This window comes from Panulirus ornatus, chromosome 4 (genome assembly GCF_036320965.1).
Source record: "Panulirus ornatus isolate Po-2019 chromosome 4, ASM3632096v1, whole genome shotgun sequence".
Lineage (NCBI taxonomy): Eukaryota > Metazoa > Arthropoda > Malacostraca > Decapoda > Palinuridae > Panulirus > Panulirus ornatus.
This window is the reverse complement of record NC_092227.1, coordinates 3,500,067-3,523,298: the sequence shown is the minus strand read 5'-3', so window position 1 is coordinate 3,523,298 and position 23,232 is coordinate 3,500,067. Positions and strand designations below refer to the sequence as shown.

At 36.0% G+C, this 23,232-nt stretch overlaps 1 protein-coding gene and 1 long non-coding RNA gene across 9 annotated transcripts in view; both read left to right on the top strand.

The window, feature by feature from the left end:
- LOC139765265 (uncharacterized) overlaps window positions 1–13,474 on the top strand; it is a 199,266-nt gene extending 185,792 nt beyond the window's left edge. For all 8 annotated transcript variants that reach the window (XM_071692683.1, XM_071692674.1, XM_071692665.1 and 5 more), the window contains one exon: window positions 1,238–13,474. In XM_071692683.1, the coding sequence (XP_071548784.1) occupies window positions 1,238–3,506 (2,269 nt within the window). In that variant the 3' untranslated portion in view covers window positions 3,507–13,474. The remainder of the gene's footprint in view (window positions 1–1,237) is intronic.
- Window positions 13,475–17,433: 3,959 nt separating this feature from the next.
- LOC139765262 (uncharacterized) lies at window positions 17,434–21,051 on the top strand. Its single transcript, XR_011716627.1, has 2 exons — window positions 17,434–17,555; window positions 18,568–21,051. It is a non-coding gene; the product is annotated as an uncharacterized lncRNA (long non-coding RNA).
- Window positions 21,052–23,232: the final 2,181 nt, after the last annotated feature.

The following is a 23,232-nucleotide window of genomic DNA, read 5'->3' as shown; positions in this document are numbered from 1 at the left end:
AAAAAATGTCACAAGATACCTTAACCACACAGCTTTGAAAAATATCATGCATCTCAGTCACCCAGTCCTCTCAGTCAGGAAGGAAAGGAAACCATATTTACATGGCAGTTGTTGTAGTCAATTATATAATAAAAAGAAAATTTTTTTGGATAAGTTTTTAATTTAGAATGAAAAAGAGGTTATTTTTTTTTAATATGTTCATATTGATAGTGTCTTGTGTGGAAAGAATGTGCAAATGCATTGGGACATATAGTGTACAGAAATAAGTTGAAAAAAATGTGTAAATGATACATATTAGGTGCGTAAGATCATGAATTGAAAGACATGTAATGTGTTTAGGTGTATGCAGAGGGAAATAACAACAAAAATATATATAATCACCATTTATTGACGTAAATTAAGGAGCATCCATGCTGCCTGCCAGGGCCTTCCCTTGTCAGCTCACTGCCTTTCCACACCTATAATTTAGAGGAACTTATACTACTTTTTAGATATTTTGGTTGGAGCAGTATAAGAAAAACCATCCTCAAAAAACCATATAACCTGCATATTTATATCCAACTTGATGCATTTCCGTGGTTGTTCTGCACTGTCACTTGCAGGACTTTTACGAGACATTATAGGTCATTTGGGTTTTCAAAAGAAGGCGAAAGTAGAAGAAATATCTGACAGGAGGGAGTATCATAGCAAAACTTCTCCAAACCAAACATTGTTAACCATGGTATCTCTTTATTTTCACCTACCTTTTTTTTTAGCATTCTTTTTTCAGATAGTTCCCCAGATATTTCACCACAGCGTCTCCAGTTTTCATGTGTTTTATTGTTTCTAATTTTACTCGTATACCTTAATTTCATATAAAACTCCCCTTAAATTTCTGTCCACAAAACCAGTAAACAAGCATGGGGACATAAGATACTGTATCCATTTTTGCATTAATTTGTCTGTTCCTGTATATTTGCCTGTTCACACATCAGCTGAAGGTGGGTGGGTATCACAATTACACATGAAATTATCCATTTTTGCTACATCCCCTGACTACTCCGTAAAACATTATCTTCTCACATTTTAGCCGTCTCTATAGGGTGTAAGGAAAACATATGTAGTTGTCTTTATCATTATCAGTGTGGATGCTCCTCTCTGTTTTGATATGGGTTAAGTGTCATTCAAATAATCAGCTGCTATGTAAGAACAGTGATATCCTTCTGTAGGATCTAATTTTTCCTTTAATTTTGAACAGGTTTGCCAAATGTGAGAGCATTGGAATGACAAAGTCATGGGTGATGAGCGAGGATGAACGGCTGCAGCTAATGAAGACTCGACTCACCAAGAGGATGATGTATCAACAAGGGGGAACTGGTAATGTGGGAGGCAGTGGCAGTGGTGGTGGTAGAGGTGAAAGTGGTGGTGGTGGACGAGGATCTTCCTCTGGCTCTTATTCTCCCAATGAATGTTCAAAAGAGAGCTCAACCTATCCTAATAATTCCTCCTCCAAAAATGTGTCATCACGGTACCAAAATAATAATAGTTCATCACTGACATACCACTCGCCAGCCCAACCAGTAGACCTAGGATCTACTGGCTCATCACCAAACAGTTCTCCTTCCACCCCTATATCAGGACCTCTCACACCAATACAGTATGGACCAATTCCTCCACCTGCAGCACATCATAACACTGAAATTATTCAGCGCCAGCACATCACAACCAAACAAGAAAGTCCTGTCAGAAATCTGTGTCGGGGAATAAAAAGGGAAAGTGATGAGGAAGTTATGCCTGTCGATCGGGTATTTAATCCTGCATCACAGTACTTGGATGCAAATGAAGTTGAAATATTAACACGTGTGATCAGCAACATTAAATTAGTTGATCAACAGCTACCATACTGTACAAATAAACCAATGGATGTTATGGCCACATACAAGCGTTTTGCAGAGAGACTTACTCGATTTCTCCGCCAGTTTCCTGAGTTTAATTGTCTTTCTTCCCAAACTCAGGGTTTGGCGATCAAAAAGAACATTACGGTTATTGCTCTCGTATTTGCTTCAAGCTTTGTGAACGAGGAAACGGGCAACTACCATAATGTGCTTGCTCCTTCACAACCAGTGATCACAAACATGAGCATGATCCAGAAATCACAATCACCAGAGGTATTCAGTAAGTTCAAAGATATTCTTGGTTCACTTCGTCAGTTCAGTGTGGATTCTAGGATGGCATACCTCCTTGTTCTTATCATTGTCTTAGGCTATGAGGGACAAGATACAAACAGAGATATTTACCAGAGTATTTTGCAGCATTACATTTACTGGAAATTTGGTGAGGCATCTGGCAAGTCTCTCTATGATGGGCTGATGCATTCTCTTCAAGGTTTGCGACGCCATTCCGAACTTTTTGAAAGCATGGCGATCAGGCAAAAACCAGGAACAACAAATAGTGCAAATCATCAACAGGGACAGCAGATGAATGATAATAATAATGCTGATGCTATGGATGTAAAAAGTAAGGTTGAGGCTCTAACTGGTGAGCAGATCAGACAGATGCTGAATGGGATGGACATTGAGCAGATGAAGCAAATGCTACAAGGCAGTGGTTTGGAACAAATGAAACAAATGCTGCAGAGCATGGAGTCTGAAAATTCTCATGCACAGATCACTCATGAAAGCAGCTCCTTGATTCACTCCCCTCCACTGCCCTGCCACTCACCACAAAGCATGGTGCAGTCCCCTCACAGTATGGTACAATCCCCTCATTCCATGCTGCCATCACCACATAGCATGTTACAATCACCCCAGAGTATGTTGTCCCCACAAAGTATGATGGAATCACCACACAGTATGCTACAGCCTTCTTCATCTCCAGTGATGCTGCAGTCTCCAAACTTAAGCCAATCTGTTCACACAATGTTAGACATATCTCATAGCATGAGCCATAGTCCAAATTCTTCTGTAACTCAAATTATTAACTTATCCAACAGCGTACTTAACCAGTACCAAGATATGAAACCTCCTGGTTCATTTATGAATTCTCCTCAGTCTCTGGATTTGTCTCAGAGCCCCATTGAAATATCTAGCCCATCACCTCATGCAATGAACTTGGCTCCCTCTCCAGCACCATATATCCCTAACCAGGAGAGCTACATATTGGACCAACAACTACCAGAAACTCCTTATCCAGATCACCGTCAATCTCCTTTAGATGAAGGTGGATATCTCAACCCTCCTTTGTATCCCCAGCCACCATATAGTCCAGCCCCTCTAAGTGACCAGTATAACAGTGCTTACCAAACACTTTTTTCTCCTCTACCGTACAAGGAGGAAAATCAGAGTATCAGCAACAGTAGCACTGGCAGTAGTGGAGTTGGTGTAAGTCTAACTTCAAGCCTAACCTCTCCGATCTCTTCTATCATAACTTCTCCTGCACCATCCCATTCGTCACTTCAGGAATCAGACAACAGCTTGTCAAACTACCATGAGCCTGAACAAGGCAACTCACTAGGAGCTGCTCCTTAACTCTTGGGCATTTAGAGACATTCTTATGTGACCATCATATATATATATGTACTCCAAGTGAGTTCCTGCTATAGGTTCCAGCTGTAGAGATCATTACTAGATAATATTATTGCTGTAGCTTAGAGCCAATGTGACATTTATCATAGAGTGACCTCATCTCGCATACTGCCCAAATCCTCGCTCTAGAAGTTTCATGTGCAAAATTCTTATTTTTGTTGTTAAGGCAAACTGGATAAGATGCTTAATATTGCTATAAAACATAGAAGTAGGAATTTGCATATAAAGGTTCTCAAGTGACAATGATTTGTACAATAACCTTCCAACTCCGGCCATAAACTCAACAACTGAAGTGTATTACAACATTGTGTACAGGTTTTCATATGCTTGAAAGATTTGAGTTTACCCCCAACTACCTACTTGTCTTCTACCTCACTCAACAGGTATCATGAATACAAAAAATGTTAATATTCTGATGATTTCTTGTTATCCATGTAGCTATTTTCCAGTCAGTACAGTAAACATGCTGAGCTTACCACTGCTGGGATATTTAGAATAGTAAAATTTCAGCTCAGCCCCACATACATATTAATAAGTTAATAACACGTACATGCTTTTATGATATATAATGCTAACAAGGCTGGACCATTGTAAGTTGAAAAATTTGCCACATCATGATCTGTATATATGAGGGTATGATATAAATTCCTGTAAATGAACTTCCTTCATTCTAATAACTCTATGCAAATTACTTGTTTGGAATTTCTTTACAGTAAAACTCAGGTAATCGGGGCCATGTGAAATGAGCAGTAGCTTAGTACAACATTGGTTGTCGTACAAGTGAAAATCACTAAAAGCCACATTGTCCAGTTATAAGTTTAGAATACAGTATAAAAAGTATTAATGCAGTAGTAGAATGATTGTATTGTCACAACTGAGAGACTGGGCTAGTGCTTTTGCCTCTCTACCATGAAAATAAAGTTTCCATGCCATTACTGGACTTGCATACAATAGAACGCTTTAAGCTAGTTTGGTAACTTAATAATGAAACCATAATGGGTAATTTTCTTCTTCATCCCTTTCATGTTATTCGTAGGAATTTAAGAATATAACTTGGATTTAAATACTTAACCTGCATTCTCTAGATGCTTCCAAGTTTCATGGGAAGTGTACCATTACACAAAACAAGTTACAGTCTGGGTGATGCAAGTATTTGGCAATATCATATCATGACACTAGCTTTTAGTCACTTTCATGTATATGACAAATGGATTCAGGCTATATACTAATACTTCCTCATGATATCATAATGTAGAAATTCAAGAAATCATAATTGGGATTTAGCTTGCTTAAGGAAAGGAGAGGTATTCTCAGCTGCTGGGCAGTTCATCAGAATTCAGGCAAAGCTGTGAATTTTTTATTAAATGCTTCATCACTTCTATTATTATGGGACCTTTTTATAAACATTTTGTAATTTTTTTATATACTGTATAGCATTTACAAGATGATCAGTCTGATGAAATATTTATAAATGTGGTTTCATTTATGTGAGTTCTGCTGAAGTCCAGTGAATTCCATGGTTGTCTTGTCAAAAGGCTCATATAATGTTAAGATTTTTCAACAAGTATATGTATGAGATATCATATCATAATGGAATAGTCCACACAATTGGCTGTAATATATACTTCAAAACCCTTCAAGATTTTATGAATTTCACGTATGATTTTAAAGTCATAAAATCATTATGTGGCCAAACTTTCAACTTTCAATGACAGACCCAGTTAGTTTATTGGGATTTTTTTACTCCAACAGTTTTATTTTTCAGGACAAGGTTATACTGGAGGTCTATGATTCTGAGTGCCTATTTAGAATACCTATGTTTTAACAGTTTCTAAAAATATGAATAGACATTCAGAATGACATTCCATACATATTTCCTTGTGTTAACAAAATTTCTAAATACTTAGGTCCAAAGCCTTAATACGTTTTTGTCTCTGGAAAGGTTCAGTAGTTCAGCAGTGCCACACACAACATTTGTGGGATAGTGTAATTTATGGTCTAACTGTATCACAGCAGTTTATAAATGTATATGATGCCAAGATATCAATATTTTGAGTCTGACAGATGCTAGACTTCAGATACACCAGTAAGAGCCACTTCATATACCCATATTCCAATGCATGATGTGAGGGTCACAGACTGCATTCAAAGTCTCTTATCACTCCTGATCACTGTTCCTGTTAACAAAAGATCGAGATTATGCCTTTTAGATACTTAATTAAATTAAGATTAGCCAGTCATGCAGTATTTTCACATTATACGTATAGCATGATTTGTTTGACTGAGAGGAATTGATTAAGTATGTAAGTGGCAAAAGCCCAATCTTTCATTACTGGTGACCAGTACTCTAAGATCGGTTTTGATAATGGACTTTTCAAATGTATTCTAATATTGAGTGCATATAGGTGACTTGTATTCTTGTAGATTGATTTACATGAGCAGAGAGAAAGGTAGCCTCTATGTATACAATACCAGCACAGTTGTGTGATAATTGAGTCCTGCACCATTCTTGAGGGACTGGAGCACAGAGCCAGAATTGTGTACAAAGTGGCAAGGCCTTGGGCAGATGCGAACAGTACCATGTGACAGGCTTGTTGTTAATGTACAGTGTCTTGTGTTGAATGCAACATTCTGAATAGATAAACCCTGCATGTGAATGGTTAGGAAAGTAGTCCATCAGTCAGAAAAGTATATAACAAACTAGAAATGGTTATGAATTTGTGTTGTCTGATGTAATGACAAAGGCACGATGATTCCAAGTAATACTTTGTGGATTGCTTGCATTGGCAAGACTAAAGCATAATAATGTGTATTATTATTACATTGGCTTGTATTTTGTTGGACTACTATATATATATATAAATATATATACATATATCTATTTTTTGCTGCGTGCATTTGTTGTATATACAGTATGAACTACAGGTGGTAGGCTTCCATGGCATCTTAATGGATATTTCTGAGAGAATATTTCACTTGCACAACTTAGGAAAATTTTGGTGATAGGTTAAAATTATAATAGTAGGATAACATTTAGATCTCTTAAAGAGAATAATGGTGTGTTAATGTATCAGACATTGATAGAAACAAAAGTATCTTGTCCAAATATTTTTATGTTTAAAGCCATGCAAACTTACCAGTGTGTAGCAGATCTTGTGATTAGAGTAGTTCACCAACTTCAAGGATCATTCATATGGCCCACAGTGCAAGTGACGCCATTGGAATATGAGCCTCATGGAAAAAGATATATATATGTTATATATTTTCAAAATTGGTGAATTAACCTATATCATTGAGGTGTCTTGTTCCCTCCTTGTTATTGTTCTACAGAATGTGCTCAATTAGGCTAACTGCTGTTGTCACACTGCCCTCGCGTAGTCACGTCCGATGACTTTCCTCATGACGTGGGTGCCGGGGGAAGAATATGGTAACCCAAATTCTTCATAAGGTCAAACCGAAGGTCTCATTATTTCTCGCATGTCTCGCAACAAACTTCCTGCAATTATGAATCATATGCAATGCTTTGATAAAGCTGATTTTGTCTTGTTCAAAACAGGACAATAAACTTTTAAGTCGTGTGTGCAGCTTACATGGTCTGATCATTTCGTGGTTGGAAGCTGAATGTTATCGTGAACCATTCCCTCAGTCAGCCCTTCTAATATGTGGTAGATCTGAGGTCATGATCAGGGATGTAAGAGGCTGTTAATTGTTAGGATTCGATTGCAGATTACCAAGGATGTTTCTTATGATGTTTTTTTTCTGAAATGTAGCCACCTTTATGAAAAATATGGCTCTAAATAAATTTTTCATATTGCCTAAATGTAAAGTTGTAATAAATGCAACAGCCAAGGCAACCAAACAGAGATTAAGACAGTAATTTGGATAACAGGACATAAGTTGAATTTGTGAATGTAACTTAAGATGGAATGCATTCTTGTGGTCTAATATTCAGACAAAGCAACTTGATCAAAAACTGTGATCGTGCTAGTTTGAATGGCCACTGTGATTTTTGGGTAAGTTTAACCAAGTATTGTTATTAGTTGAGTAAGTCTGAATGAGCACTGTAATTCACCAGGCAAATCTGGACAAGCGTCAAGAATCACCAAATTATGTAGGTGTACTTAGTGACCTCTCAATTGGACCTTAAATGTGAGGAAAGCAAATGAGAGTTGCTGTTGTCTTCCTCCGCCCCAAATCAGCAATGAGCCGTATCCAAGGTTTTGAAATGGCACTGAAGGCTGGCAAAAAATACCTCTCCATTATTTCCAGTTATATATAATGATATGAGAGTATCAAGGCAGCCAGTGAAACAGAAGTAGATTTCATGGTCAGCCTTTGGGGCAGTTGCTGATGGCCCCTACCCAACTCAGGATAAATCTCTCTCTCTCTCTCTCTCTCTCTCTCTCTCTCTCTCTCTCTCTCTCTCTCTCTCTCTCTCTCTCTCTCTCTCTCTCAGGCCAGTCCACCATGATTGGGTCTTGGGTCTATGTGGTCTGTGTATCTATGTTACTCTCTCTCTCTCTCTCTCTCTCTCTCTCTCTCTCTCTCTCTCTCTCTCTCTCTCTCTCTCTCTGTCAAGTAAGATGAAGCAATTATTACACACTAGCCCTGCTGATATGCAAAATCTCGTCATAGATATTCGTAGATAGGCACTCTTTCTCTCTCTCCCTTCCTCTGCAGTTAAGTTCAAATATTTTTCTGCTAAATTTAGATTTTTGTTGTAAAGATGACCTCTCTATATGATTGGATTTAGAGCGTAAATGAATAATGGATTTAGAACATAAATGAATACAAGCCGTCAATCAACATTGCTGACCGGGCCTTTGGCTTACATCTGCATCTGTTTTGAAGGACCTTCTTTATATATGAGTATAATGACATAATAGTGATGCTGAATTACAGATAAAGAATTGAAGATGATTTTGCCACTACCTAGGCTCTTATTTGAGAGATCCATTGCTACATGTTGAAACATAATTTTCACAGCACCTGCTAAGTTATGTAACCAATAGGTAATTAGGTTGTAGTTATGTATTTTCAAAATACTCAGTTTTTGGGCATCATGATTTATATTGAGTATTCTCAAATTCACTGAGGTGATTTATGTGAGTCTCATTGGGAGATTTCAGCTGAGGCCTGTCTCTGAAATATCAATCAGGCACATTTGGTAGTGTCACAAATGGGTCTGATTTCAGTGAATGAATATTCAGTTTAGTTTTATTTTTTCAAAAATGATAATACCTCATAATCTAAGTATTGCTTTAAGAACATTCACAGAAGAAAGTGTGTTTGATTTGCTTCTGTTTCAAGAAATTGCTACTACTACTTATACTATAGGATTGGTATTCATTCTTCTCCTTTTCTGAACCATCCTCTCTTCCCTTTCTAGACAGTGATATGTCTTTGCAAGCTTCAGCAGCAGCTAAACCCAGATTCTCATTAGCCTTCATGAAATTTCTTAAAAGATATGTGCACCTTCGGTGTTTCTCTGCACTTGTTTAATAGGTGACTTATTCTGTGTATTTTTTATTGTTATAAATGATTATTATAACTGGTACATAATCACCAATTAGACTTCAGTGATGGTGATACAAGCAAATAGTCCTATTGTATGTTAAAAGGAATGTCATTGGAAACTGAAGACTGATAGTTGATGATTATATAGATGGTATTGTCTTCTTTCATGCATATGACCATTAGCTATTGGAATTCTTAAACACATGGTCAGTAGACATTTAATTTCCATCATTATTGCCATAGATATCAAACACTGTATATCCAAAAGTGAAGACAAGAAGTATCAAATTACTTAATATGTCAGTCATGCTGTAACTTACTTGGTCAAAGAAAATGAGAGAAGACTCCAGCACTTCCTGTGTCCTGTTAAGAACCAAGGAAAAGCAGCGCATTGCATGATTGAATTAGAATTTTCAGGTTCATATGTGGCCAGGTATTTCCTTCCTGGTATTAACATGATGCTCATAAGATGCTCACGTGTATGTTTGTGTGTTACAATAGGAGCTACATATATACAGGGCAACTATTCTTAGTATTCTATCTTATCCTTGCGCATATTGTGTAACCAGTGTCTGTTTAATGTGTTTGGAATCATGAGTATGACAGTAGACCCAGTAGCGGTGATATAGGAACATGAACAGTTTTCGATGTAACAAGTCATTCTGAGCCTTGGATGTACTATTGAAAGATCCAGTTTTTATGAAGTTTATTAGCTAGAAATAAAAGATATAGAATATATATAACAAAATTTTACGTGTGAGTGCTTGTTCCACTGCAGAGGCAAGTTTATTACAGTGCACATTAGCACTAAATCCTCTTCTTCTCCAGTTTGGAGGACTGCGATCTTGAAAGTGCTCAGACTTCAGACTTCCTCACCAGATTGTTTTTGTATTGTACGGGGCCCAGTTTAAAAAGTTACTTGCTAGGTAATAGCTAAGTAGCTGGTCTTCAACTTTGCTCCTCAAGTAAAATACTGTCAGTTTGTACTGCAGAATAAGTCAGCAAATTGACAACTTCAGAAAATTAACTATCATGACCCTTGTAACTGCTTTTGTTGTTTGAGGTTCTTGCTGAATATTGGATATTGGGCAGAGCTGATGCACGTGACAGAGCTTTCTGAGGGTTCTCCCATGGGGAGTAAAGAATGGCATCAGCAGGTGTGATTGGCTGTGATATGACCCAGATATAGAAATTGTAAAGCTAATTTTTATTATTTGTGTTTCATGGTGACATGTAACACTTAGCATAGTTTAACCTCTTCATCAGAAGAAACTAAATTTCCTATCTTAAAAGATGTAAAACTTAAATTATAAGATGTAAATTTAGCATAAAATGCATAGATTACACGGAAGTGATTGAGAGGTTAAAGTTATTTTATTCTCCTGTTGTATTTTTTATGCATCGTCGTAGTACTGCATTTACTTGACGCTTGTAGGAGAAACTTCTAGTAAAGAAACACATGCCAGTGATCTGGGATGTGTTTAGAACTTGACTCAGTTATGTTGGAGTAGAGCTTTTACTTCATTTACTATTATCTTTTATTATATTCTTTTAAATCTACGAATTTTTATATGACTATTTGTAAGCAAAAACAAATACTGTATTTGCAGATTAAAGCTTACAAAACCTCACTGAGCAGCATCTTCAGCTCTAACCAAATTTGCTTTTGAAATGTGTTTCTGATGTTGTTGCTTAAATATATAATGGCACTTTCTGTTCTTCTGGTACAAATCACATTAATGGTCTTGTGCAATAATCAAAATGTGTTTATTGTACTTTCTCCAATCTCTAATCAGTCATGGAATCATGCAGTGAAAACTGGGTCCAGTGCATTCGGCACCGTCATGGAAATGGAACTTCACCCGTGTTGTGAGCACCCCTATCTGTATCACGAAGTTTTCAGATCCCATGTGCATCTCTTTTGTGCTGTAATTTTTTAATGCATCTACAGTATAGCAGTTTTCACCACTATTTATTATTTCAGTGAAATCTTGAGGTACAAAGAATTGCAGGTAAATTTCAATGAATATACATCATTAGTGTTGTACAGCTTATGATTTACTGTGGCCTAACACTAGGTGTCCCCTAACTTATCCCTGCTGTCATTGATGTAGGTAATGTATGACCTTGTTTGAGGTAAAGATTTTGATATCATAACTAAAATAGATATGAAATTTTACAATCTCACAGAGGAAATTTTTTGTAAGAAGTAAAAGCTTTTATCTAAGGAAGTTATGATATTTGAAAGTTTTTCTTCAAAACCAATGAATCATTCCCACCCAATGACAAAATAGTTAAAAGCAGGTCTCATGCATTATTTATAATGAGTTCTGGGAAAGGGTGGAGCACAAAAAAAGCAGCCTAAAGAATTATGCCTCAGAATATAAGACCTACTTAAGAATTCCTGAGTGTAGGACATACCTCATTGACCCACCATTTAACCTTGCTCAAAGTGCGTACATACCAGTGCCTTCATTATCCAGCAGCCAGTTAACTTTGATTATGCAGGAGACATATTTTGATACTCATTTATGTATAGTTTATTCATGGTCAATAACATGGATTATGCATGAAAAAACACAAATATCAAAATCAGCTTCCTGCATAACTCAGAACTTCCTGTTAGTCACTGGATAATTGAGTCATTGGAATTGGTCATAGATTCTACCCGGTGCTTCCTGGCATATTTGTCAGATAACATAAAAAAAATTTCTTATTAGGAATCCATAAATTCTAATATTAAAACATTTTGTAAAGCATAAGTCAGCATTATGAACCCTGGTTTAACTTAGGGAGAATACTTATATCTCACATCAGTATGGTTTGTGAACACAGCCCGAAACATTTCTTAGGTATGGCCTTTTTCTTGGATGGATTCACTTTATCATGCCTGCTCAGTAGCTGTCTTGGCCCATGAACTAATACTTGCCGATTCCTTTGCTCAATTCTGCAATTATTTGTGACAGGTTTAGCTGCATTTTTATTTTCATTAACACATACAAGTGGGCAACTGTTAAAGGGTGACAAACATATTGGATTGGAGATCCTTTTCTATATAAAAAAATTTTCATTCAATAAGAGTCATTCCTTTATGTAATAGCCTATTTACATGATAGATATGGTGAACCAAAAATTAACTATTTTCTTAAAAAGAAATCACAGTATAGGGTGTTTCATATCAAGGATTTTGTCTAATTTTCTCCAGTGTTGACAGTCACGAATGATTTCATCTACAGAGACATGCAAGGTCAGCCTTCCTATTATGGTGAAAACTTCAATATGAGAACTGAAATGGTACCAAAAGATGGATATAATTCAGAGTAAATCAACTTTGTATTACATATTTTTCAAGAACTGATTATGATTAAAAAGTACTTTAATGCAATAAAGTTCTTGTGAAAGGTAAGCATTCAGATTACTCACTGAATCCATACAACTTTATGGTAATTCATTTTAATACTCATAAATGCTGAACCTGTCATGCTTCTATAACCTTCTGCTACATGTAAAAAGAGCTACATTGTAGAGTTTGATGTACCTGAGTCACGTTTGAGTATGTTTTCTCCAGTTTGTACAATGCCAAAAGATAGTTGCTTATGTGAGATTTCAGTCTGCTTCAACAACTCAAAATGGATGATAAACAAGCTGAGTAAATGCTTGGATCTGTTCCAAAGTAAAGGAGTAGGAAGCCAACCTCAAACCTGTCTCAGGCAAGTCAATGTCTTGAATATGGCCCAAAAGGATCCTGGGATGTATTTCTGAATTCTATAGAGATGCTGCAGTATTGGTAACTGTTATTGTGTCGCTGGTCACGGTGTGTGTAATGTGGGTGTTCTGTTTCTCATAATACATACACCAGATTTCAAATTTTATGGTCCTTAAGAAAAGGACAACTTATACTGCCAGAGGGTGAACATAAAGACAGATACCAAGAGCATTCTGCATACTCTTCAGAAACATTGCATCAATTTTCCAACCTGGTCGCATTTTAGATGGACAGATTGTGTTCACAAAAAGTAGGGTTTCCTGACTCTTTTGCTGTAACTAGAAATTGGTTACTGTCATTTTTTTATACATATATATATCTATATACTGTATAAGACTGCCTGTTCAGGTAAAAGTTTGAACTTTCTATGCTGTAGGAATCAAGTCATTGATGATTTTCACATCTCTTAGGGGTTTAGAAACGTCTGCCCTAATGTCATAGTGGAAGCTCTTGAAATTTATTTATTATGTGTTGACTGTATATAATGATTATTTTATGTAAATTTTATCTGGAAAGTCTCAATATTATATTTATTAAGATGGCTGAATAAGTATACTCCTAGAGTGCAAAACATTATCAGAACTACAGTGATAATGTCTCAATTTTTAATAAAAAGTTTTAAAGTCTTTTCTGCTTTTTTTTATAATGCCCAAATCTACTTTTTTGTGTATTGATCTATTGATGTATTACTGTTGGTGACTTAAAAGGGGACCCCCCCCCCACTTATAAAGCCATGAGATATAAGATTTGTTCAAAGATGATCATGTCTTCACTATCATGTTTCCTAAACCAGAAAATAGGTTTTACAGTTTGAAAGACAGAGCATATGTTGAGCAACATAAGGATACTAATACTTTAAGACCCCTCTCTCAAAGCTTTTTTGTTTGCAATATTAAGATGAAAAGCTCTTCTATGTATGCTAATATGAACTTCAAAAAATATTGTACAGTATCTTACAGTGGCCTACATGATCCCTATTACCTCATAAACTTTATCCATATCTGTTGCTCCTATTTTTTCCCATCCATATTCATATAGACTTGGAATATTTATTAGAGTTAGCAAGTAGCACTCCTGCACTTTGGCCCAGTTACATTCCTAGCCACCCAACAAAATCCCTATCATCTGAAAATCTGTGTGCTTAGTATTAATCCCAAAACCCTCTAAACCACCCAATTCCCCCTCTTTCTGCCCAATATCACACATCTTCAGTTTCCAATCTCTGGAAAACTGACCCACAACAGAATCAAGCAAAATACCCCACTCACATACACAACATGGCTTTAGACCCAGTTGTTCCACTTTCCACCACCACAGTACACACAGACCCCACAAAACATATAGTAGGTGGCTTCTACCAACTACAACCCCTCCTTCCCACAATATTAGTGGCAATTGACTTCAGTAAAGCACCTGACACTCCCGAACATAACACAAAGATAATGCCAACCTCCACGAGAATGACAAAATGTGTTTGGCTAACTTCATAGCTGGCTACCTAGCCAGATTCACTCACCTCAAAAGCCTTTTTGTCTACGGTGGAGTTTTTCAAGAAAGTTTTTTCTCTACCCCTTTTCAGTTCTTTCAACATGAGACCCTTCACGTGCACATTGCAACTACCATGGTGAAGACACGTGAACACCCTCACATCACTAAACTTTATAATTAAAGATCCTACCTCGTGGATATGACAAGCTTTCTGGGCACTGCAGGAGCCCCACAGAAGACAAAAAGGACTCCTGGGGAAGGAATCAGGAGGTAAAGAAAAGTGAAGAAACACTGCAACATAAGGCAAGTGGGTCAAGTTTTGAGGTCAGATGTGGAATTGGTAAGTTTGCTTTGGATTCTGTCCAAGAAGGTAGAGCTAGAGCCTCAATGGGTGGAAGAGCATCTAAATAGAACTCCCGGTTTCTTAGAAGACTTTGCTACTTGTGTAATGTGGCATTTCCAAAATAGATGTTACTAGTGGATTTACAGATGTGAAAATTTGGGGGGGGGCATTGGATAGAGGGGCAGATAATGGGTTTTTGGGTCCTTAAACTTGTGTTTGCCTACCAGGAAATCCTGTGGAAGCTTGAGTTTATAGAGAAAGTTGTGATGATAGAAAATATAGATCTAAAGAGAGAGGAAAAGGTGATATGAAAAAAAAAAGTAATGCAGAGTTGAGTCATCAGCCTGTTTACCTGTTGATAAAAGATAGTTTTTGATACGAAGGAAGAGTGTAGGTGACAACACAGACCCCTAAGAAACAGTACTGTTGATGGGATGCTCAAATTGATCAATCAGTAATGATGGAGATTGATCAGTCAAAGAGGTTGGAAGATAGGAGGAAACAAAGTCTGGGAGATGAATTCAATTCCTTATCCTTTCAAAAGCCATTGACACGGACAATAACACAAAATTCTCTATTTTCTCGTATGATGACCAAATATCAAAAAGATAGGAAAGGATGTCACCGGTTGATCTTAACTATTAATTGGTCTTGGAATGTTTTGCTATAATTTTTTGTTCAGAAAAATTTAAGCCAGAGTTATCAGCTGAATCGGAAATCTTGTCGACATCAGTTTGCATGCCCTTCACAAGAACTTTAGATGATGATGTACAAAGACGGGCAAATCAACAAAGAAAGTTAACTGAATATCCCTGGAATAGTGTTTTTAACACTAACTTAATAGCAACAATGAGCTCTGTGGCACATCTACCTTCAGGAGTTCTGAGTGCCCATTACCAACCCTAACCTCTGATTTTCCATCTTAAGAGCTGCTACAGAAACCTTAATCTACCTCAGTTTTGTGGAATTGCCTTATGATATTGTATCTGCAAGTAATATCATAAACTTTCTTGAATCAAAGACCACTGTTGTATGATCATGATTAGTAAATCCTCTCTGAATGTCACTTTATATTCATACCAAGATGCCCCAGGTAGAGTGGAACATCGTAAAACCGTATTGGGAGATGAAATTTTTTCTTCCAGGGTACCAAACCAGTCTATTTTTAATCATTTTTCCATTTAATTTACAAAGACAACTAGTCAGTGCAGTAGGACTACAACCTGTAGCACTGACAGGGTCTTTACCTGGCTTTAGGTTGGCAAGAATAAAGGATGTCTTTTGAGTATTGGGGAGTACACTAAGCATCCAAATCAAGTTGAAGAAATATAACAAGAATTTTATGGATGCTTCAGGAGGATGTTTTAATATTTCATAATGTATTTCGTCATCTCCTGGGACAGTAGATTTATTGTCTGATTGAGCTGATAGCACTTCCTTCATACCAAATACCTCTGTATAGTCCTCTGTCTTAGTAGAGGAGACGGGTAAAGTCTCCCTTGTGCCAAATCTCTTAGAACTTCCTAGCAAGTGGATGACTTTCAACACAGGAGAAATTTCCTTTGGGACAGCAAAGTTTTGAGGAAAGGAGGTCATGTGTAACTAACCTCTTAGAGTTTTAAGAGAGAATGAGCTCAGCCCTTAACAAAAAGGATAGGCCGGGTGGACTGTCTGGACCTGGACTGCCAGAATCATTTGACACTGTATCACATAAGAGGCTGGTGAAGAAGCTAGGTCGCCAATCAGGAATAATAGAGAAATTACACAATGTTTGGAAGATCATCTCAGTGGGAGGGAACAAATGGTGCCTGTTGGAGGAATCTTTCTAAATCGGTTGTGACCAACAAAGTGCCACAAGGTTCAGCTCTGGGACCATCACCCTTAATGCCTGAATGTATGGATTCCTACCTACATATGTTTGTAAAGGTCATGAAGCATGTGAAAAGTGAGGATTGCATTAGCTTACAAGGGAACCCAAACGGACTCCAAAACTGGTCTGAGATAAAGTGAAAAACGGCATCAGTATAATAATTATTTAGCAGGAAATAAGCTTCAGGACCCTGTGAGTGAGGACTCGGGAGTCGACATTTTTCCTAACCTGCTATAAGTCCCATACGAGAAGAATAGTTAAGATACTAACTGTCCGTTGGCAATCATAAGAATTGCTTTCGAGTATATGGAGGTCCACCTTGGAAGGGAGTAGACTGAGGGATGACATAACCACACCCTTAAAGTTTCCAGAAGAGGCCGACGAGGTAGCCAATGAACAGTCCTACGAGAGATGTAGAGATAGAGCAAGATTATACGAAGAATCTTGTAGTAGATTAGGGTGTAAAGAAATACTTTTACATTATGAGTGGTAGATGAATGGAACAGACTGACCGATGAGTTGGTTGATACAAACAGTATACGTAGATTTAAGAGGTAAAACTCATTACCCATACAGAACAAATATGTAATTACACCGATGAGAAAAGTCATTAACTTTAACACCTTAATAATTAAGGCAAGGCAAAGGAGTGGGATGGCCAACTTCTGCACTTTTCTCCAAACGTTTTTTTAGGTTTTGATAAGAATAAAAATGGAGGAAATAAAGACTTGAATTAGTTACATGGGTACGAAAGTAATTTCTCTTCACTCAGTTAAATGATACGTATAATTTGTTTATCACCTAATAATATGTGGCATATTTTGATATTAAATAATACAGTGACACTTGTATTTTACGATAAATGAATTTTTTTAAAGGATTGACTTAAGAACACGTGGGACTCTGCGAACACCACGTTCAAATATGGCGAGGTTGGCCATGACACTGACTGTGCTTATATCTTGTAATATCCGTGATTTCTAGGGAAGATTTATATCCCCGAAGGAGGTAAGAATGATTTTAATGTTTGTAGGGAAAGGTTCATCTATTTTTGGTATTAGATCAGCGTCTAGTAAGGTAGATATTGAACGAGAAAGATGAAAATCACTTGCTCCAAGGAACCAGTGGCAGAGACCTCGTCAGTTTTAGTCATATGAGGATATTTTATAATGATGAGAACTGAGCCAGTAAATGAGCTGCTATTTATTATTATTTGAGTAGTTTGGAAAATGTCGTGTAGTTTGTACTATTGAGTTATAAGAAAAACCCATTTAGGGTTTGTCTAGGGTCAGATGGCAATTATCAGTACCCATAGAAAGACTGGAGTTGTAACCGTAATATGTGTAGGCAGTAGGTGATAGACAGCCATTAACCAGGGAAGTATTTTACTAGTATTACCCACATGGGTCCCGAGAGAGAGGTAGTGACGGCTGCTTAGAGAGCCATCACTTCTGTGGTTGTCAAGTTTCACTCCTCTGACCCAAATATCTCTTTTCTTTCTTCCTCATCCACACATGAACTGCTGGCATTGCCCTCAAACATACGGTGTCTCCTTGTCATATATTCATATATAACACTTAACTCACACAACTCATTCTCCATTACTCTAGTTTTCTACGGTAAGCACTATGTGCTAGCCCTGCCATTTGGCATATTGTTAGAAGCAATAGATAGAAGTAGTAGATAGGAACATTTAGGCAGTTGCATTAGGTAGATAAGTAGAAATAGTTGGTAGGAACATAAGGCAAGACCATTAAGTAAAAGTAGCCAATAGGAACACTAGGTAGGAGCTTCTGCAAACACTGTCAGTGGCCTTTTAAAGGTGAGACACTTAAGGCTAAGAAGTGGCACTGGAGTTCACTAGTTATGGAGACTTTGTTGCCGTGGCCACCCCCTTGAGGAAGTTTGAAGAGGGAACAGGTGCCAGAGACAACAATAGATATTATCCATATCACCATATATGCCTGTGTAAGAATAACATTTCCATATACATTGTTGATAATTATTGTTTACCTTCCAGGTTATTTATACCACTTGATGCGGGATTAAGAAGTAAGGAAGCCGTGAAGATACACATTGGAAAAGGACTCTTTCAGCAGCAGAGTCCATACTTCCTTCTTCAACCTATTGTAATGTTTTATGAGTGCATTTTTTTTCTTAAGAAGATGGACAACTGTTTTGAGACATCAAAACTAAATGAAATTGGTTCCAGCAACTCTTTACCATATGTGTCGAGTTGATAGAGAGTGTAAGGTGTTAATTGACACACCTCTAGACCTCAAACCCGATCAGTTTTAAAGTTTTCATGAAGTGGGCAGGGCTTTGAAATGGTTGGAAATTGTAGGGGTAAAAAAAAATGAATAGTTAAGAGTGTAATACATTAGTAACACTTTTGTTCAGTTTTAGCAAATGGTAATTGAATAGCAGGGATGGAAATGGTATCCTGACATCATTTTTTAATGCCTAGGATGGCTGACAAAATATTCACTTGGCATGTTTTCAGATTCTTAGAGCTTTATGCAGTTGGTATGATGATATTCAGACCAAATGAGGCTGTCATGCAACAAGAATATTTTCCTGTAAAGTCTAGAAATGTCTAATTACCTCTATTAGTGATGCATTCCACTGAATGCTGCCATGCATCGTAATATTTGAGTAATGAGATACTGAGTAAGTTTGAAAGTAAACTTGAACATTTTGTCACTGTACAAATAAGTGAAATTGTTGAAATCCTAAATGAGTATAAATCATTGTTTCCTGTTGCTCTCAGGTACAGAGGTAGAAATTGTTTCTGTAATTAAACAACATCCTTACCAAAAGAATCCAAAGAAATAAGAAATAGCCCTGGAAATCACCATGTGTAGTAGTTTCTGAATCTGATGGTTCGTATAGATTTTGTACAGTGATATAGGAAGGTCATTGTTGTAACCAATACTGTTCCTAGAGTTGATGACTGCATTGAACAAGTGGGAGATGCAAGGTTTGTGAGTACGTTTGTCTTGTTGAAATGATATTGGCAGGTAGGCTTGATTAAAAGGGAAAGCCATCTCATCGGTTGTAACCTTGGATGGATTATACGAATATAAAGTGTTATCATTAAGCACGAACAGTGGAAGTCACTTTTAAAGGTTAGTATGTGAAGTGTTAAGAATTGTTTTGTATATGTTGATGATACTGTGTTGTATTCTAGAGAGTGGAATGAACATGTCTCCTTGATTTGAAAAGTGTTTTGAAAGGTTAGACAAGGGAAATTTTACTGTAAGCTTTAGTGAAACTGAGTTTGTGAAAGCTCACGTTGTGTATTTCTTACATTGTGGGACAAGGAAAAGTGCAGCTGGTTGATGCAAAGGTTGGAAGTATAGTGGCATATCCCATTCCTTCAAATACAATGCATTATTAAGATTCCTTGGAATCACTGGTTATTACAGAAGGTTTTGGAAAAAATTTTCCACTTGTATACCATTAGCAAGGTTATTATCAAAGAAAGTAAAATATGTATGGGATGAGAACTGTAATGATGCTTTCGCTAAGATAGAACAAATGTTAATTAGTGCTACACCTTAATGTACTTCAGATTATGTGGATACTAGTGATGCCATTGTTGGCAGTGTTACTGCAGGAGAAGCAAAACATTGATCATCTATTATGTTATTTCTCTAAAAAAAAGTTTCTTATCAGACAAATTATGATACTGTTGAGAAGGAAACTTTACCTCTGATTTCGAGTTTACAGAACTTTGATATTTACTTAAGAGGGTTAGGAAAGTCCATTTTAGTTTTTAAGGATCATAATTCTCTTGTGTTTTTGTACAGTATGAAGAATGTTGATTAGTGGTTAATCCATTTGAGACTTATGTTTCAAAATCATGCTATAGTTACCTGTCATATAAGAGGAAAAGATAATATTGTAGCAGATTCATTGTCCCACATGCCCACTAAGCATGAGTCAACCTGAGGGATAACTCATGCCTTTTTTGAGGAAGGGGATGTAGTGTATTTCCTTTTATATAATCTTGAATATTTTTTTCTTCAGTATCCCTTAATGATATGCCTTTACGTTTTATCTTATAAATTTAGAGTGTATTGTGTCATTAACATTATCTTATTTTATAGGTTTATCATAAAAGTATTGTAAAAATTTTGATTATTACTCTTTTTGTATAAAGAAGTACTTGTTATGTTAGTATAATGACTTTGGGAATTAGAGCCAAATTGCTTGAACATAGATTCCTTCACTCTTGCAAGTTTGGGGTAAACATGCACGGCCATTGTCTGTATAAATCAGGTTGTATTTGTTCTATTATTTGTCACTGGTCTTTAATTAACAATTATAAGGATAGATAGAAGTATAGATATTGTTTGTAGGAATAGAAAGAGCAGCATTTATATTTAGATTGTAAATTTCAGATAGAATTAGAGAATTAGAATAAATACCTCAGTGGTGTGTCTGTCATAGTGATTCTCGTATTTGAATTATGATGTGTATTTTGTTATTATTTTTAGTATAATGTGTATTTTCAGTGATCCTTACCAAATTACCCACTGAGAAGTGATAAGTTGTAATATGAATTTGATGTTAGAGATGTTACTTTCAGTTCGTATTTATTGGTAGCTGTTGGCTTGGGGAAGCATTATGAGATATTTTCCATGATTATTTCAAGTATAGAAGCATTTCATTATGTCCTATTTCACTTTTAAAACAAAAGGGTGTTTCGTTTGTAAATTTCCTTGCAATTTTTGGTATTTTTTCTGAGAGTAACAGATTTGCTTGAAAACCTCAGTATAAGGTTTATTTTTCATGCTCAATTCGATTCTGGGGTTGAAATATATGTTGGGGGATATGAAAGTCTGTTGATAAGTAGATATTTGTTACTGTTGTAGATTCTGTGATTGTTTAGTTCATATTTATTGGGTATCTGTTGGGTCAGGGAAGATTATGAGATATTTTCCATGATTATTTCACAATAGAAGCATTTCATTGTCATTTCAGTTTTAAAATGAAGACATTTTTGGGCTAAAAATTCCTATTTTTGTTTTTTTGTAAGGGTAATAGATTTACTTGAAAAGTACTATTTTTGATGTTGAATATGGATCTGGAGTTTAGATATGTGTTGGGGTACATTAAGACCCATAAATGATAATGTTACTATTATTTGGAGGATTACATGTATTTATTAGGTATCTGTCAACATGTTAGCTTTATGAAATTTTTTCTTTGGTTTCTTCAAGTATGGAAATGTTTCATTATGTTTGATTATGTTTTTGGGCTAAAAGAATCCCAGAACTATAACCTTCAATTTTTGGTATTTTTCTGATGGGAATTGATTTGCTTGAAAACCACAATATAAGGACTATTTTTCATGCTGAATTCAAATCTGGGAATGAAATACATGGTAGGGGACATTGAGGTCTGTAAATAAGTAATTAATGGTTACTCCTTTTGGAAGATTCTGTTATTATTTGGTTTGTATTTATTGGGTATTTGTCAGCTTTTAGAAGATTCTGTTATTATTCAGTTCATATTAATTGGTTATATCACTTTGGAGAAGTGTTATGAAATATTTACTGTGATTATTTCGGGTATAGAAATGTTTCATTATGTTGTATTTCGTTTTTAAATCAAAAGATTTTTTTGGGCTAGAAAAAAATTCCCTGCAATTTTTAGTATTTTTATGGGGGTAATAGATATGCTTGAAAACTTCAGTATAAGGACTATTTTACATGCCAAATTCGACTTGGGTTGAAACATGTGGTGGGGAAGATTAAGTCGTGTATATAAGTAATTAATTGTAATTATTTCGTGGGAGGTTTAATGATTATTCAGTTTGTATTTGTTGGGTATCTGTCGACGTGAGCAATCGTTATGAGATATTTTCTATGATTATTTCAGGTATACAAGTGTTTCTTCTTGTCATATTACAATTTTGAAACAAAAAGTTTTTGGGCTTAAATATTTCATGTAATTTTTTAGTATTTTTTTGAGGGTAATGTATTTGCTTGAAAACCTTTGTAAGCACTATTTATCATGTGATAGCTGAATTTGAATCTTGGGTTGATAGATACATTAGGGGACATAAATAATTAATGGTTACTCTCTTAGAAGCTTTTATGTTTATTCGGTTCATATTTATTGGGTATCTGTTGGCTTAGGGAAGGGTCATGAGATATTTTCCATTATTATTTCAAGTGTGGAAGGATTTCATTGTGTCATATTTCAGTTTTAAAACAAAAATGTTTTTAGGCTAATAAATTCACCAAATTATTACCTGCAATTCTATATTCTTTTTTTTTTTTTTATACTTTGTCGCTATCTCCCACATTAGCGAAGTAGCGCAAGGAAACAGACAAAAGAATGGCCCAACCCACCTACATACACATGTATATACTTACACATCCACACACCTGTACATTTCAGGTATCTGTTGACTTAGAGAAGCATTATGAGATGTTTTCTGTGATTATTTTGATTATAGAAGCAGTTGATCATATTTCACTTTTAAACAAAAAGATTTGTGCTTAAAAAATTCTGTGAAGTATTATCTAGTTTTTTTTTCTTTCTTTTTTGAGGTTAATATATGTGACTGAAAACCTCACTCAGTATAAGGGCTTTTTATCATACTGAATTTAAATCTGAGGTTGATATATATGTCAGGTAACATTAAGATCCATAAATAAGTTATTAACTG